The 12,344-nt window shown below is 38.1% G+C and overlaps 1 protein-coding gene across 2 annotated transcripts in view; it reads left to right on the top strand.

The window, feature by feature from the left end:
* Positions 1-12,344, top strand: part of CNTNAP2 (contactin associated protein 2) — a 1,135,762-nt gene that overhangs the window by 916,336 nt on the left and 207,082 nt on the right. Inside the window, exons 14-15 of one of the 2 annotated variants that reach the window (XM_068936036.1) lie at positions 4,326-4,482; positions 5,208-5,288. In XM_068936036.1, coding sequence (XP_068792137.1) covers positions 4,326-4,482; positions 5,208-5,288 — 238 coding nt within the window. The remainder of the gene's footprint in view (positions 1-4,325; positions 4,483-5,207; positions 5,289-12,344) is intronic. The other variant, XM_068936037.1, reaches the window with a different exon arrangement.

Below are 12,344 nucleotides of genomic sequence, written 5' to 3' on the forward strand. Positions count from 1 at the left end.
ATTAGAAATAAATATATTATTGACTGTTAAGAGTTCTGTTCATAGTACATTAACTTTGGCTGGGTATGTTTTTCTATTAAATGAAATGATTCACAAAGAAGATATATTTATGAAATGAAAAAGGAATAGCTTTTTTATGACACTCAAGCTCTGTAAGAATACAAAGAGGCTTCCGTACTGTTTTTTTCTTTTCTGAATTTTCTGTAGAGGGGGAACACTTCTTAATAGAAAACACTGATGGCCAGATTCATTAAAAACTGTGACTTAATTATTGCAAATTTGGGATAACGTTGTACATGGATTTAAACAAGAACTAGTATTTTCCATTAATTTTCCCCAAAGTGCAGCATTGCAAAGCCATTGCAACCACTATTACCAGTATTATATATAAGTGTTAAAGGCTTTTTCTAGGCAGTGAGATTTGAATCACTAGCCATATGGTTTGAATCTGATGTTCTGTCAAACTTCTATGTGCGTATCACACTCCATTTAAATAAGATGAACTGTTTTGCCCTTAAAAGAATATCCACTTTCACACTTCAGACATTAACATTGTCTGTAAGGTTAATGTACTTCCTAAGGGCTAGATGTGTTTGTCCATTTTTTTGGTATCCACATCACACTCCAGCAGCATGTTTACTTTTCTTCCAAGTGACTCTATAAAAAGCACCTGAAACCTTGTAAGTGTCTTCTCTTCAGGAAGGGAAAGGAAGATGCGGCTTGATCATACACTTAGTACACATGTACTTAATTGAATGCTTCCTAGTGCAGTCCTCAAAGGAGAGTGGTTTCCTTCCCAGAGAGTAGTTCTACCCCAGGACTGGATTCTAATCAAAACCCCACAGCAGACAGCAAGTTCCTCTCCTGCTCCTTTGTGTCCTGATGCTATTTCCTCACAAACCCTTGAAAAAATAAGCTGCTAACAACAAAATAATATATCATCCCATGACTCAAAATTTTGCTTCCATGCTAAGAAAAGAGAGAAAAATGTTTTCTGGTGTTAGCTTGCCATGGCAATACACTTGACAACATATATATATAACTTTCTCCCTCCACTGCTTTTCCTCCTTAAACTGAAGTTATTCACTTTTAAAACTCTAAGACCAACAGTATTAATATTTTAGAAGGATAACTGTGTATGATAACATACTCTGGTGTTTAGAATGGTTTCTGTTAGTGATCAGTCTTCATACTGGAGTGCATTACTTCATTTATTTGTTTCAGCCCTTTCCAGCAATTTCCAGGACAGAAAAAAACAAGCAAAGAGCTGTAAAACAGGAGCATTCACACCCTCAACAGGAGACAATGGTTGTTTAAAACAAGGCAAAACTGGAGAGGGAGAGTGTGGTCCTATTTTTGAACGGTTTGTTCTCTTCATGATGCATCTTTCTTTCTTCCAGCCTTTCTTTTCTGTTGTTCTTTTAGTCCCCGCCATAGTATTACTATGTTTCGTACTTTGTTATCTAGGCAGATGTATCTGCATAGTATAGCGTTCCTAATTTGGGGCTTATAAAAGCTAAACAAAATCCTGGCCTTCTTTTACTTGGCTAAAGGGAAACAAGAGTGGCCACAAAGAGCCTTTCTCATTCAGCCAGCACAGAGCAGATGGGGCACAACAGCATCTCCTCACCTTTCCCTTTTTTTATTAACTGTGGAATATGAAGCAGCTCCAGGGCCTTCTCTACGGACCACTATTGAGCAGGGTGGTCTAGTGCGACAGTCACCTGATTCTGGTGCCTGAGGTGGCACGGAAATTCAAATCTGCCCCACAGTGTGGTAGCCCATGAGGAGAGCCAGGTAGCGAGGTCCCCTGCAGCGTGAGCCCCAGCACAACCTGCGCTCCCATCACAGACCATTTGTGGTGTCCACAAGGGCCACCACCTGTCCGCATATCCGTGTGGGAGTTCCAATCATGGGGATGGCTACCAGAATAACTGCTGAATACAAAACCCCTATAATAACCTCCTTGACTTTTCTGGAAATTAATCACGCGTCTTAGCATCTTCCTAAATTCATTTGTGTTCCTCAGCCTCGCTGTAAGTTTTTTCTTAATCATGAAGGCACATGCACCATGGCTGGGCCAGATCCCTAGCTGATATAAAGCAGTATATCCACACTGAAAACAGTAGATGTGAAAAATGGCTGCCTAAGCATCCTAGATTTAAATCTGTATGTCGGTTATCATTTAAACATGTTAAAACATGCCCTGTTTGTGTCTGTCGTGGTGTTCTGTGACACCCATCCCTCTGGTGTGTAATTATGCTATCACTTTCACCTACTTTAATCATTTCTACCTGTTGCTGAATTTTTAATCATCTTTTTGACAAATCTAAGTAATTTTATTTTCTTCTTGTACTCCAGTCAGGACTTTGGCTTCTTGGTCAAGTGCTGGCTGATTGAATCATGCAATCCTCTACTTGATAGGGAATGTGTAAACAAACAGAATTTTGACTGAAACTATAGTTTTTCCACTGCAGCATGTAAATTAACCTTGAAGATGACAAAGAATACGATAGCAGCTCCAAATATCACTAATTCTGTAGTTGGATCCTCTCTCAATTAAAAAAATTCAGTCATTAAATGTGGGAAATCCAGCATTTACCTTTAAATGGTTCTCATTGAATAATCTTTTAGAAGCCAGGAGTACCTACTCTTATATCTGATACGCTTTATTACAGCTTGGAAATGCAACTGCAGCATTCACATAACATGCTCTTCTAATTCGCAGCGCTTCCTTCCTATATAATCAAGGCATAGAAGCCGAAATGGCCAATTAAGAATCCCGAATCGAGTCATTCTCTTACCATAACCAGTGCATTAGCTCTATAGTTGAATGTCCATACTGTGCAGCAATAGTAACAACTAATAAAAACCTTCAGCGACCACAAATTTGTCACATTACTGTATTTTCAAAAGTGGTACTTTTATGCTGTGTTTAACAATTCAAAAGCACTAAACAAAGTAAGCGTTTCCAGAGGTGGGTTTTGTTGTTGTTGTTGGGTTTTTTGTTTTTTGTTTTTTAACGTGCCTGCAGGTATTTGGTTGCTCTCTCCATCTCTCTAGAATTTAATTTTCTTTAAAGATCTGTATGGATTACTTTCAACATATCTCTGGGATAGAAGTAGATTTATTGTCTAGAGGAAGTAGATTAATGGTCTAGATGATGGAGTTTAATTGTGGTTGCTTTTAGAGTTATGGATGCAGGGTTTTGGAGATACGTAAGTGAGATGCACAAACAGAAAATTATCAAAATATTTCAGTCTTATGTCAAATGGAATATCTGTTATGGAGGATTTTACATGTAAAATGTGTTAACGAATGAATTACATGCAAATGGCTTCATTTGATTGAATGACAAAACACTGTATGGCAGTACAGCTGGAGAAAAAAAGACACTGTAAAGGAACATGTTTACAGGCTGAGTTCCATCATGTTTTTTAATTGTGAAAAATCACTAAGATAACTATATCGAAATTGATGGAGTTATTCGCATGGGTTTAAATTTAAGCTCATAGTTAAGTGCCTTGCTGAACTGGGGGTATGAGAAGAAGCTTTGCTGGTAAGGGTTTTTTACAAAATAGAAAGTAAAGTAGTTCTGTATTTGTTTACGTGTAAGAGGCTTAGTTAGTCCAAAAACATTAGAAATAAACTTATAGCAGCATACGAAAATACCAAGTGACAAATCTAGTGCCAGGGATTATGATTAGATCAAAGGCGAGATGACCTTTGTTCAAGCACTAACACCATAATTTTTTAAAAAAATTATTAAAAATTAAGTTTCTTTTGGAGCCTGACATTATGTGTTTCAGCTTTGCTTTGGACCAACTGGAGAGAGCATGATGAACTTGTTTGTTTTTCAGTGAAAACTGATTAATTTCCAATGAAAAGCTGTTATTTAAAAACAAAATAAATGCATCTCTCTATGCAGCATTTGTGGTCAAATATTGAATAATCCATCTGATAGCTAACTATGTGAACTTGAAATTAATTCGAAATAGTTACGGAACCTGCTCACATATTTTCATCCCGTAAAGAGAGAACAATTTCAAATCTGAACAAAGAGCTTACAAGATAAAAAAAAAAGTTTGATTAATTCGATAACAATACGTAATGTGAATAGAGAAAGTAAAATGTGTTTCATTCGCTTGACAATGCCCTTTGAATTGTTAGTAATAATGAATGCATTTGTTTGCCAGCTATGCGGAATGGCTGTCCGGTTATGTATTGTTAATGCTGCTTATATTTTAAACACCTGAGCCCAGTTAATGCATTATGAAGTTCTACGTCTTTGATGCATCATAACCTTACATTCTTATTCCTTGCAGAGGGGAATCCGTACACCTGGTGGGTTGGAAAAGCCAATGAGAAGCACTACTATTGGGGCGGATCGGGGCCTGGCATTCAAAAATGTGCCTGCGGCATTGAACGCAACTGCACTGATCCCAAGTACTACTGCAACTGTGATGCTGATTACAAACAATGGTGAGTGATTTACCAGAAGGTAGCATGAGTATTACCGGAATCTCTTAACTGTGATATCTACTGCCATGGTTTTCAAGGTCTTTTGCTTAAATGTTTCCATTTTTACCAAAGAATGAAGGCAGAAATATTTTTGTGATCCCTCTGACTGCAAAACATCTACCCATGTGTTCATTGCCATTTTAACTGTGGTATCATCTGTTGTCAAATTTAAGAAATTTATCTATGTTTTGAATTCAAATGAACTATAGAAAAGAATGTTAGAGTTACAAAGACAAGTACTACTAGGGAAGGCCAGCCTTTTGGCTGCAGATGCAACTTTGTCTCCCTCGCGCAGATTTATTATGATAAAATACTGATTTTATCCCTACAGTAATTTTATCCCTACAACTTAGATTTTTCCCAGATTTCCTCCTTTTTCTCCTAACTATTACTGCATATGACTGTCAACTGTGGGAGATGCAAGTTCAAGTTGCTCATTTAGTGACTTCCACCCTCATTATCCATCTTGCATGAGAAAAATGTATTAAGAACTAGTTTAGAGGGTAAGGCTTATGGAGTAAGGCTCTCTCCCCTACTTCAGATGAAGCTGTTGCCCTTTGCATGAGATAAGTAAATATTTGTTGCCCTCTTGGTTGAGTCGACAAACCTATAGCCCATTTGAGAGAGACAGTGAGAGACAGTGGTTCTGGTTCCTTATCTAATAAACAGTTATTGATTCATCCCAGGTGGAACAATTTTAACAGAGGGACTGAGGAAGTCCTACCCCAGAATATTTTACAGCCTGGTAACAGGGGCATTCTACTGAGGTAATTGATGTGGGTTTAAATCCCTTCAGGCAGAAAAGAGAATTAAACCTGCATCTCTGATATCCCCCATAAATGCTCTACCAATGAACCTACTGCTTAAAACGCATCATCATTTTGTGTGAGCCCCTGTCTGTGCTCTGAGAATGCTTGATTTATGAGTTTCATCCTTCTGTGTCCCTTTTGTCCTGACAGGCAGTATCATGTTTGACATGGTATGCAATGCTCAGTGACCAATTGGATCCATACTTTTATGAGCACTTTTTCCATTAACAGCAACTTGTTGATATTTGAATCAATATTGGCTCTGTTGAGCTAATTTATTCATTAATAGTTGTATGAGTTTCTGTAGAGCTACACAAATCACATGATATGTCAGAGATTAAAAAAGAAAGAAGTAGGAATGAAGTATGAAGAATTCAAAATAAGAGTAATAAAGGAAATTTTCCAAGACTTTCAAAAATGATAGATTAGGATGTGGGAATATCAAACAGAGAAATATTTTGCCACAGTCGTAGCTACAGTAAGCTTTGTCACTGTTAGTATAAAATGCTATGAGCTCTGATACGGGACGAATTATAGAACACCACAGAGAGCGAGAAGTCAATATTAGAGGTGGAGGAGTTAGACCTAGTGCCAAGCTTCAGAGCTAGAATTAGGCAGAGGGTGAAAAATATTAAGTCACAGGACTCTGATTCAAACACCAGGCACTAGAGCAGTGTGGGAGGAGGTAGGTTTGGATTTGTGACAAAATGGTTATGAAAAAAGGAAGGTATTGTAGTAATAATAAGGATAATGACAGAATTAGGAGCACTTACGTTTTTCATTGCTTGAGGCACTGGACGTGTAGCCATGAATAACGTGCACCATATGTTGACTGTTTTGTTTTTGTGCTGAGGGAAATGCATGGAGGAAATAACATTGACTTTTGATCTGTTCTTGTGGCTTCTCTTAAGTGTCACAGATGATATTTTAATAAGCAACCTTCACTCAATAATCTTTTATTATAACCTCTGTGACCCTGGCATACTGTGAGATTTTATGGAATCTGTTAGTGCTTTCGTCATAAAAACAACTGTTTACTCAAAACTTTAAACAAGAAGAAGGCAATTTCATTTGAGAAAGACATTTATAAAGCTGTATTTTTTCTGGATAGGCTTCAGTTTCTTTTCATGGAAACTCTACTGTGTATTATAGGACATTTCATGAAAAATGATAATAGGACTGAATATTACATTTTAATTTTCAATGTGTACGACCACAGGTAGAAATGAAAGCTTTACTATCATTTAAAAGACGTTTTGTTCAGGTTTCCTTTTTTTAGCTTAGCTTTGGCAGAATCTAGCCCATTCCAAAGTCACACTTCCTGATTTTGAGTATTATTTTGAGGAGCCCTAGTTATGAATTTTCTCTGGAAAAGGTGATTGAGGGATACCTAGAAAGTAAGTGAGCTCTAAAGTCAGAGAGACCTCACAGGGGCAGAATGTTAGGTAGGGCCCCCAGCACAGCAGTGCTCAGCCCTGGTGACAGCAAAACAGCTCCTGGTTTGGACCTCAGCATCTACAACAGCACTTTTGGAGTATTGGTATCAGTGGGCAGAACTAGTGATAGCAATGGGAGTCTAGAGAGGACAGAGCAGACTATTAGAAAGCTCTGAGAGGCGTTGGGTTGTTGTGAAAGCATACATCACATCAGTTCGAATCTTACTTTTGCCTGTACTACTTTACATATTCCAGGTGTTTCATAAACTATTAAGTGTCTTCTCATCCTCAGAGGTTAAAAAAAAAAAAGTTAAGAATACTGAGGGCATTACTATAGTGCAGAAGGGAACATGATGCAAGGATCCCCAAGCAAGGACTAGCTGAGATGACTCCAAAATTAAAGTCTGGGCATCATAACACAGAGGCTAGTAAGCCTTTGTAGTAGAGATACCTGAGTATCCCTGCACAGGGTGGAAATTCTCTTCGGTACAGGGATATTTGCAGCTTACACTGAGCAGACAGGTCTTGAGGCACAAACTAACAAAGCAGTTTGCCACATATCTTGCCTTAAGTCATCAGCAGAACTTATTTTAGAAGAATTTACCGTCCCCTAAAACAGAAAGGCGAGTGTATGCCAAACTGGACTAAGAGGCCAGATGGGACTTTTGCAGCAGTTACATTTCCTGAAGCAGAGAAGTAAAATGGGAAAAGAAGTCTGCAGAGTGGGAACTGTGGGAATGAAAGGTGGAAGAGGAGGGAGAGAGTCAGCCAGGAGATTCAGATTCTCTGTTTAAAGGAGGAGGTTGGGGAGCCGTTGAAGAATGAGTCAAACTGTGAGTCACGGTGATGTGGTGTAAGCAGAATATTGTCTGCAAATTTTTATTGTGGAAGTTGGAAATTGTATTAGATATGAAGGAGGGAACTGCAGTTTGATAAAGGATTTCATAGTGAAGGTAGGAGAACACTCCCCTGGAGAACTGGATTCTAACACTGCCTCTGGAACAAAATTCCCATGTGATGCTGGCCAAGTTTTGTAAGCCATTTTTTTGGAGGTGGGTCACACTAATTGTGTGTTCCTAATTTTCTGAGTACCCGACTGGAGACCCAGAGGTCCAGTCTGTGGAAGTACTGAACATTCACAGCTGCAACTGGAGTCAGTGACATTAGATATGTTCCATCTGAACATTTCTAGTGCTATGTACTCTAAAACAAAATAAATCAGCCTGTAGGCATCTCACACTGCGCACTAAAAATGAGTGTGTGCCTTTAACCTTATGTGTCTCGGCCTTAACATCCAATCTGTAGAATGGGAATGATGTCAGTTGTTCAGCTCATGGAGATATTGCAAAGATAGGTAGATTTATGAAGCAATCATCTCCTACAGTAATGAGCACTATAGAAAAGCTAATGAGAAAATGCTGTCTTTTTAGAAAGAGTTGAAATACACATTAAATATAAGATGAGGTCCACATATTGAACCATGAGGGTAAATCAGAACAGTGAGTAGTGTTTTGCTCGGTGAACATCATCCGACTCCTGCACTGACTGATGCAGGGTCCTCTGGAAAAAAATAATCAGTGACCAATCCAGGTCTGTATCTTGGTATGTACGCACAGGGGACAGGTTAAAGCGCTATATGCAGTCTAAACATGTGTTTTGTCCTAAAATTTGTATTTGATTTGATCTGTTTTTTTCAGTTATATGAGTGATTTCTTTAATAGATGCGGAACTACCTATGTTAATTATAGACTAAATTCTAATGTAATTCTTCTCAGGTCCTAGCTTAAACTATAATCTTAATATACTTAAATCTGAATGGGTTTTGTCTTAATGTTTTTGAAAAGTTCAAATATTAATTTTTGGTAAAATAGATAAGTGGAGGGGAATTAAGTAGTCTGAACTGTATATGTAAAATGAGGACCTCACAATTTGCACAAACAGAAGAAAAGCAGACATAAAATTACAATCACCTTATTACAAGTGATGTAATAAGTCACCTACATATATAAATGTATTTTGGGGATAGCAATGATTGATTGATTACCTTGTTAGTTACCGGGCAAAATGGTAGATATTGGCATGCAGCCTATATGGAGTATGGAATTCAGATTTGTACACATTTGTACTTTGCTTGCAAAGTGGAACTTGGTTCTTAGGAGAGGTCCCTGATGTTGCTGCAATGTAAATATTAAGTAATAATATTTGTCATGGTAAAGCTTTACTGATAGAGAAGAAGTAAAAGCACAGGTGGAAGATCTTCACTCAGAGCATTCCCGCCAAAGCAAACCTCAGTGCTGAAATTGTCCATTATTTGTGTCCAGTATGAAATCAGTCTGGAAGTGAACCAAATTATGTCAAAAAGTTTATTTTTCCTCACAATCGAAGATTATTTGTTGAAGAGAGTCTTGTCAACTTTCAAAGTCAGAATGCCTCCATCTTGAGAGAATAAACTGAGGTTGCTGTTGTCAGCAACAGGGAATTCCCTGGCTAGCTGTTAAACAAAATTTTCTTCAACTGAATCATTGTAGGTAAAATGTAAGACTTTTTAAATAAAAAAAAATTAGACATTATTACTGTTTATACAGTTCTTACCTCTATTAAAGAATCGATGGCATTGGAGAGAGAGATAAACTGTACCAATTAAGTAACAAATGTGATGATCTGCAAAGAAATTTAGGTTCCTAACCTCCTTTGATCCTACTGTGAGTTAAATGCCTTGATCCTACCATGAGTTAAATGCCTGCATTCCTTTAGGAATCTTGGTGAAATTTTCTGCTCCACGGACTGTTTATTTTTTCTTGTGACTTAGCAGTCACGATATGTGAGAAGTGGGTGGATTTACTGGGAAAAGATATAATGAGCTTTTTGCTTTAGCACTTACTGATGAGGGTGTACATTAGATTACACAGTAGAGCAAGGATGTCACTGCCATGCAGCTCTCGGTGTGTATCACAGCACTGTCCACCTGTGGTTTTTACAGTATGGCACAGAAAATACAAGAAGTGCTGGGTATCATGCTTTCATGATGGTTAGTTACTTAGTTCTTATGATTACTGATGTGACTGCTAAACTTTCAAGAAATATTTGATGGCCCTGGAGATGATTAAGAGGGATGGACGGAGAGAGATTGAGAGTTTAGAGATCATATGAGTTTGGACAAATGGAGGAAATGAGCAGTGAAAACAAAATGGGGGAGAAGTGAGGGGGAAAGCAAGTCCAAAAATTCCAGAGGTATGGACAACGTCTGTGAGAATAGCAGTGGTTTCAACAGTGAATCAGACAATTGTCAGATGAATGGAGAGCAAGTGAAAGAAAATAACGCTGATGTGTCACTAAGGCAAAACTAAATTGTTGATGAAGCAATTCAGGACCACTTTATCATCAGGGGTCTTGACTTCAGGAATAAATCAAATGGCTGCAGGCAGCCTAATTTTCTTGTTTATCCTCTGTCACAGTTTGGAAATTAAAGTTTCTTCCTCCAGAGTCTGCAAAATTCTCTTTTATTTTTGTTAGATGTTTGACAGAACGCTCCACAGGATACATCACTCCTTCACTTCAAACTCTTCTCCTGCAGTGAAGGTTTTAGAAGGAAGTTTCAGGTAGTGGGGAAAAATAATTAAACAGGGACTGACCTGAGGTGTTTTAGTGGCTGGAATAGGGAGGATATTTAAATGCTGGCCTGTGGCTTTGTCAATATAGTGTGCCTGATGCTGGGCAGGTCGTTTGTAGCCAGATATAAGAAGATAGATATTGCAGGGTCCTGGAGATGTGGGTAGGCACCAAGGCTTAATGCTATACTGTAGTATGTACTAATTCCCATTGAAACCAGTATTTCAGTTTCTGACTCGCTTAGGCAGTCTTGAAAATCCATTTATCCTTTAACTTTGTGAACTCCTGATGACAGAGTTGCTGCTTCAAGAGAGAACTGGCTGGTTACATTACACTGGCTTCTCCTGTCCTTCATTAAGAATTGTTAATGGGGTAACAAGAATTTTTTACTATTACTTTCCTATCTAGGCAGCAACTGGAGTTTCCACAGGGGATGGTATGTGATCAGAAAGGACTAGGTTGTACGTTCTGCTGGGTGAAAAAAGCCTGAGAACTCAGCATTGGCTGTAGTTTATTACATTGTGATGATATTTACTTATTATTTGTAACAGTAGGTAGAGAGGTCTTAGAGAATTAAAAGGGAACAAATATGTAAAAGAACCTGGAGGACCATAGAAGTTGCAGCGGGAAGCAAGCATGACTACAAACATGCAACGTATACGAGGAAATTTTCAATTTATCCAGAGAGACTGACTGCATACAAGAATCAAGTATTTAGATGACACAGCCATATGTTTAAGCAATACCTTTAAAAACAGTCATTTCTGATAAAATAGAGAGGGCTGCATTTGACAAGAAAACTTGCTGTTCTACATTAAATGAAACTGGAAAGAACAGAACAGAAGATTATCTACTGAGATTAGTGATGTCTTGCTGTTTTTTCTGGCATCACATAGACCGAATGAATCTCAATTTCCCAGAAATGGAGGAAATTTTGTAAAAGTAGGCCACGCCGCTTTGAAAACTATGATTCAACATTTTCGCATAGCTTAAAGGCCATCTTTGAAATCACAGACTAGAAAATAGAAACGGTCCTAATTGCATTTATTTGCTTTATAAAAGTTAAAATAGCAAACGTTATCTTTTAGTTATGCTTAGGGAATAAATTAGTTTGTGGTTTTTTGTTTCTTTCTTTTAGCTGACAACTTGAATTACTTGATACGATTGTTCTTCTTGCAGTCTTACAAATCTGAGCAGCCCTTTGTAGGCTTTTAGGGTTAACATTCAGATTTCACCTGCAGATTGATATTGGCACCTAGCATTAAGATAATGCCAGTCAATCAAATTTTACCAATATCTCAGTATGTAACGGTATAGAATAAAAATCTATATAAAGAGGAACACTAAAGACTGAAAGTCAAGCATTCGAAGCCTAGGAAATGTTAGATTTCATATAGTTGGTAGTACTTTTTTCTAAATGATTTGATAGATTTGAGCTGAAGCTTTCAGCAAGGGAAAAGCAAGTAGCCAAAAGTCAGGAAGTTCAGCCCTACTGGTTATAATTTGGACATTAAAACCGCTCCAGCAGGGAGAAGGGTCGAGTGACTGGATGTTAAACAGGCTACTACCTGTTCTGCATTTCTCCACTCGGCTCATCAGCAGTAACTGATGTGCGGTACTGAAGCAGAGTTTGTCTGCCAAAAGCAGTGGACTTTTCCAGTGAGTGAATTCTGCCCCCTCTTTATTTATAAACTTTTTTTTTTTTTAACACGTAAACTTTGTTCATCTTGTGTATGGTCATTCTGCATTTCTCTTTTCTGCTTTTCCCATAAGAGGAGGCTGAATTCATCACTATAACCACAGATTAAGAGTTTGGGAGATGGACACTGTAAAGTGGAGAGGTGAACTCCAGCCAGTGCTCAGCCGCGCTACAGACCTGCTAACAGAAGTAGCATCTTTCAAATTCTCATTTAGTTGTACCTCAGTACCACTGCAGGACTCTCGCCATGGACCAGGGCTCCATTACACA

The sequence above is a fragment of the Struthio camelus genome, chromosome 2 (genome assembly GCF_040807025.1).
Source record: "Struthio camelus isolate bStrCam1 chromosome 2, bStrCam1.hap1, whole genome shotgun sequence".
Taxonomy (NCBI): Eukaryota; Metazoa; Chordata; class Aves; order Struthioniformes; family Struthionidae; genus Struthio; species Struthio camelus.